Source organism: Chelonoidis abingdonii, chromosome 9, assembly GCF_003597395.2.
Source record: "Chelonoidis abingdonii isolate Lonesome George chromosome 9, CheloAbing_2.0, whole genome shotgun sequence".
Taxonomy (NCBI): domain Eukaryota; kingdom Metazoa; phylum Chordata; order Testudines; family Testudinidae; genus Chelonoidis; species Chelonoidis abingdonii.
Genome location: NC_133777.1, coordinates 85,544,246 through 85,550,203, shown reverse-complemented (window position 1 = coordinate 85,550,203; position 5,958 = coordinate 85,544,246). Strand labels below are relative to the sequence as shown.

Sequence of the window (5,958 nt, the reverse complement as noted above, 5' to 3'; positions counted from 1 at the left end):
ACTGGCCCTTTGCTCTGCCAGATACTTAAGAACTGCCTAGGGGACACTGAGGCACCAACACAGTATTCAGAGCAAACATTAGGAACAGTCCCAGTTCGTCACAGACCCCAACCCCTGGGGCTGGGAAATGGAATGAGACAGTTTTCCTGGCCTGGCCTCCCCTCAGCCCCAGAACCTGTATATGCGTGTGTGTGTGTGTGTGTGTGTGTGTGTGTGTGTAAACACATCTTTATTAGTGCAGGGCGGGGCTAGGTACACGCCTGTAGTAGTGTGAGGTCCATATACACGCCTGTAGTCGTGCAAGGGGGAGCAGTGTCCGTGCCTGTATTCATGCAGGGTTGTGTGTGTCTGTTACACGCCTGTATTTGTGTGGGGGGTTGTACATTCCAGTATTAGTGGCTGGGCCTGTGTACACATCTGTATTGTGTGGGGTTGCGTGTGTGTGTGTACACGTCTGGGTCAGTGCGGCGGGTACCTGTGCATACACTTGTGTGTGTGTGTCTGTGTACACACCAGTATCAGTGTGGGGCCCTGTATTTTGGAAGCACGTCCCACCCCACATTCCCTTGAGAGCCTCTCCCTCTTCTGTTTTCTTTTCCAGAATTGCCACACTGGGTTTCCGTGGTAACCTTTACACCAGTCGTGTCAAGTGCCAGCTGCACTGGGCCTGGGAACGCAGCCCGGGGGTCCCTCCCAGCTCTTCACGCCCTCCCTCCCTCCCTCCGCCTCATAGTGAGAATGCTCTGGCTCCAGGGGGACGCGGGCTGGCGGTGGAGGGGGCTGTGGTTCCCCCCGTGACATTGCCTTAGGTCTGGACTTCTCATTATGAGCTAGGGGCCCAGCTGGTTGGGAAAATCATGGCGTAGCCCAGCCTGAGAACTCCCCAGCAGGGGTGTCCAGCCCCCGCACCCAGGCTGGGTTTGTCCTATGGTAACTCTGGGGGGCCCCAGTCAGGGATCAGGGCCCCACTGTGCCAGGTGCTGACAGACACCTAAGGGAGACACAGCCCCCACCCTGAGAAGGTTACAATCAGGCACCATGTCACAGATGGGGAAACTGAGGCACAGAGCAGGGACATGCTGTGCTCAGTGAGGTAGTCGCAGAGCTAGGAGAGGAACCCAGCAGTCCTGACTCCCAGTCCCAGGCCGAACTGCCCAGCTGCCCTGCCTGTCACACCCCTGTGCCAAGGGGGTTGGGGGTGTGAGTGCCAGGGAAGGAGAGGGCTGACCAGGCTGCTCCACGGGGGGGAAACTGAGAAAGGAGAAATTGTGCCAGCATCAGCCCCTACCCCCCAGCTGGCACGTTGGCCTATCGGGTGCCCGTCCTTCTGGGGGGAGACACTGGCAGGGGCATCATCCCAGGGGAGGGCTGGGAGCCCCATGGCTAGAGGCTCTTACCGCTAGAGGAGCCCTGGGGACAGGCCTGGCTGTGACCCCGGGAGAGGGTCCCCCCTGGATGTTTATCTGGGGGCCTGTGCACTGGGCTGGGCTGCTGGGGCATTTTGTTTCTCTTTTGCCACCCTCCCACAATGCACTGCTTCATCCCCTTCCCCGCCGAGGCCCCTCCTGCCCCCCTGGAACCAGTGTCTGGCGGGGGTGGGAGGGGCTCAGGGGGTGTTTAATATTCTTGCTTCACAAGTGCTCCAGTTCCCTGGGCACAGGGTCCTTGCAGCTGAGCTGTCTGCCTGGGACGGCTGCAGGCTCTGGGGCAGCATCTCCGAACTGCTGGGTCGAGCCCACTCTGCCCCCCTGGATCCTTCCAGCCCTGCTGTCTGGTGGCTGCCCCCTGGGCACAACGAGCCCCTCGCTGGAGCAGGTGATTGGTGGAGAGGTGCCCCCACATTCCCAGCCCTGGGGAGCTGGGTCTGCCCCGCCCCATGGCAGCTACCCCAGCAAAGAGCCTCTCACCCCTGTGCCCCCCCCACATGCTGATGGGCAGCAGCAGACAGACAGACCCTTCTTCCTGGCCCCCCGCAGCCAGCTGGCCAGGTGGGGGGCAGGGCCCCTGAGCCATGGCCTGGATGTGATAGTGTGGCTCCTGGGCTCATTAGTGGCAGGGTGTGAAATGCCATTAGCCTGGGCTGGGAGGGGCAGGCTGCTCTGGCTCCCTAGCTGTCTCTCACCCCCCTTGGCCCAGGGTGCCGAGCGCCTCCTGGGAGCCTGCAGGGCAGCAGAGCACAAGCCCCTGCCCAGGCCCATGCAGGGGGAGCGTCCCTGGTTTGCTGGGCCCCTCCCCAGAACGTCGGAGGTTGGGCTCAGGAACTGGCTGGGGAATCAGGGCCCAGAGCTGGGGTTGGGCTCGACGCTCCAGCATCCCGGGGGGATGGGTTTTGGTTCGGGTCCTGCTCTAGGAGGCACCTGCCTCCTGCGCCCCCTGGCCCAAGCCCTGCCCCCAGCCCACACTGAGTGAGGACGAGTCTCCTGTCCCATCACTCAGGGCAGGGCCTGGCCAGGTTTGAGTAGTGTGGGATAACGCTTAGCACCTCGGCATGCAGCCCGGTCTCCTGGGTTCTTTTCCTCCCTGTGTGGGTTTGGACCTCTGTCCCCCACCGTGTGCCGTGGGCTGCTGGCACTGCCCCCAGGAACACAGACACACAGCCGCCGGGCACCCTCCCGCGTATGGCTTCATCCTGCCCTTGGCAGTGGGGTGCAGGCTGCCCCCTCTGAGCGAGTGGGGGCACAGACCAGCCATACAGAGCCGCTCTGTGCCCTCGCCAGCCCACTGGGCATGGGGCACCTGGGCAGGCTCTGTTGCAGGCCGGCAGCTGGGGCTCCGTGGGGTCGGTGACCTGTCACACAGCTCCACCCCAGCTGGGGTAAAATTCAACACCAGCCTGTTCAAAGGAGCTTTCTCCCCCACGCTCCCCAGCCCCCCAGGGCTTTGATGTGCTGATGGTCCCTGCGAAGGTGCCACTTCACACCTCCAGTCTCAGCATAAAGCCTTGGGCTGCTGCGCTTTCCCCACACACAATTTGGGAAGCCCTGACGCCATGGCCAGCTCTCCTGCCCAGCTCCTAGCCCAGGATCTCCCGCTGCTCCCAGGCCAGGCCCTGCTGCAGGAGTGGGACAGGGTCCCGCCCAGCACGGAGGGGTACAGCAGCTGCTCCCCAACGCCCTCCACTGACTCCTGCGGCCTCTCGCCCCTCTACCCGCTCTGCCAAGCTCCCCAGGAGCCCTGCAGCAGCTGCCCTGCAGCCCCGAGCCTGGTGCTGACACCAAGACCCAGGGCTGGCCTGTGCCCAGCCTACGGGAGCAGGAAGGGCAGCCGGGGCAGGGCGGGTGGTGGGCAGAGGCAGAGCGCCAGCGAGCGGGAGAAGCTGCGCATGAGAAACCTGTCCAAGGCTCTCCACACCCTGCGACGCTACCTGCCCCCCTCGGTGGCACCGGTTGGCCAGAGCCTGACCAAGATTGAGACCCTGCGCCTCGCCATCCGCTACATCTCCCACCTGTCAGAGCTGCTGGGGCTCAGCGAGGAAACGCTGGCCCAGAGGAGAGAGGGCCCACGCCGGCACTGCCAGCTGTGCCCCGAGGGGCTGGGTTGCTGCCAGGCCACAACCCCTGGCCTCCGGGCAGCATCTCCAGCCCTGTGGGAGGGGTGCCCCCCAGCCGCAGAATCCTGGGTGTCGCCCACCTACTGCCCTGCCACAGGAACACCCCCTGACCTGCACAGGGCACTCAGCACAGACACAGCCTCTTGGCTTTCACCCACCTCCTGCCCTGCCGCAGGGACACCCCCTGAGCTGCACAGGGCACGAATCCTGGATGCGAGGCCGATGCTGCTGCCAGCTGAGTTTGCAGACATGGGTCTGTCCTCCCAGGTACGTTCGCTTTCTGCCCCCTCCTCATCTAGGCATTCCCCAAATCCCTGGCCACTTGTAATGGCCTGTGGGCCGGGTCCTGCAAGGAGGGCAGCATGCACTGCTGTGGGGGGCAGTGGGGAAGGGTTTTCCCGGGCAGATGCTGAGGCATGGAGAGCGGGGAGTGACGTGCTCAGGGCTACTCGGCCGATCAGCACAGCAGAGCCCGGAAGGGCTCTGATCACAGGCACCCCCCTTCCCTGGCCCTGGGGATCAGCTTCGGCTGACAAGGCAGAGCAAATGACTCACTTCCCTCGCTCCACAGGCTCCCTGGCCCTGCTACTGTCTGTGCCCTCCAGGGGCAGTTTGTGGGTCCCGCTCGGAGTGCCTCCCACTCCGTCCGGCTCCCAGAGTCAGCGCCACTGATCCTTGTGCTCCCTTCTGCAGGATCTCTCCGGCGAGCTCCTCTCCCTCCTGGAGGCCCTGCTTCCCCAAGACTGATGGGTCACTGCCCAGCCTGGGGACAAGCCTGAGAAGCAGCCGGTGGCAGAACGAGTCCTCGTGAGCCCAGGCAGCCCGGGTGGAGAGGGCCACATGCATGAACACTGTTGCTGGCTGACGACTCTGCCCTGGATCATGCGCCCACTTCTGGGGACAATGCAGCTGTGCGTGGCCATACAGGCATGGGGCACGCTGAGGAAGTGCAGGTGTGGGGCACATGCAGGGGTAGGAGGGTATTTATCGAGTTATGCCAGGGCGGGAGGGTTTTTATCGAGTTGTGCAGGGTTGGGAGAATATTTATCGAGTTGTGCCGGGGTGGGAGGGTATTTATCAAGTTGAGCAGGGGTGGGAGGGTATTTATGGAGTTATGCTGGGGTGGGAGGGTATTTATCGAGTTATTTCCAGGCCAGGGGACAATAGCTAAAGAGCTTTGAAAGCTGATGTGATGCTGTGAATGAATAAACCCATGTCTGTGACCTCCTGCCTCTTGCTGCCATGGGGTTCAGGGGAGTGGGGGGAGGGAAGGGGGAGCCATTATGGATCAATACGTGTCTCCGCTTCGGCCTCCTAGCTAGAACTGGCCCTGCGGCTTGGGAGGAGGCTGCCCTGCTGTTAGGACACTGGGCTGGGAGCCCGGACTCCTGGGTTCCAGTCCTGGCTTGGCCACTGAGCTCACGCCCCAGCTGTGGGATCCACAATAACTCCTGGTGTGTAGACAGTGCTTTGGTGTGGGGGCCTGTTGGGCAGATCCCTTTGCCCGGCCTCTGTATCCCTCGGTTCCACTTGGGAAAGATGCCATGTGAGCGCTTTGCCTGCAGGAGGGATTTTCCTGAGCTGTGCGGGGCCCCTCCCGTGATGGCAGGGGAGAACCCAAGGTTCCCATCCTCCCTCATATCCCTGTGACCCCATGGGACAAGCAGGGCGCACTGGGTTGGGGACCCACCATGCTGGGAGACTTAAACCTGCCTGTATGTGAGATCTCTTGGCTGGCGCCCAAGAGGAGCCCCTGACTCAACTGTCTTAAGGAGCCAGGGAGGCCACTGCCCTGGTTGGGGGGATGGGGCACCTGCTCTCCTCTGCCCACTCCTGCATGCACAGTCCTGGGAGAGCTCTGCAAGGGGCGTGAGGCACCCCTGTGCGGCGGCCGTCCTGCATTCCCCGGGGCTGGGTGCCCCCAACACATGGCCTGTCTACTGGGGCTCATTAAAAATCCCCTGGGGTGGGTGAACTCAGCCCGTGTCCTGCCCCTGTTCCTGTGTGACTCATTTCACTTGGCCTCACTAAAGTCCAATGAATGCAGGATGCTTCTGAGCTTCCTGTTCTAACATGCTGTGTCATTTTGCTGCCGCATCCCACCCCAGAGGTGGCTGCATTTCTGCAGGGGTTGAATGATCCCAGTGTATGGGCTGGGAAGCCCTTTGGGATAGACGGTGGGGTGGTAGTTATACATGATATCAATGGTGAGACTGGCTCTGAGCCCGTTTATCTCACAGCTCTGTCTCTCTGTGGGAAAAGGGGTGTCACAGGCCCAGCTCATGGGGGCGGGACGGATACGACAGAAGACGATCAGGATTCAGCCCCAGATAAATAGATGGGGGGTCCCATGACACCTGGACCCTCGGCAGAGCGCTCTGCAATGCCCTGGCAGGGAAGGCGGGTGC

At 62.3% G+C, this 5,958-nt stretch overlaps 1 protein-coding gene across 1 annotated transcript; it reads left to right on the top strand.

Moving 5' to 3' along the window:
• The first annotated feature begins 2,989 nt into the window (after positions 1-2,989).
• Positions 2,990-4,297, top strand: LOC142047331 (mesoderm posterior protein 1-like). Its single transcript, XM_075069678.1, has 2 exons — positions 2,990-3,817; positions 4,244-4,297. The coding sequence occupies exons 1-2, from the start codon at positions 2,990-2,992 to the stop codon at positions 4,295-4,297; spliced, it is 882 nt and encodes a 293-aa protein (XP_074925779.1).
• The last annotated feature ends 1,661 nt before the right edge of the window (positions 4,298-5,958 follow it).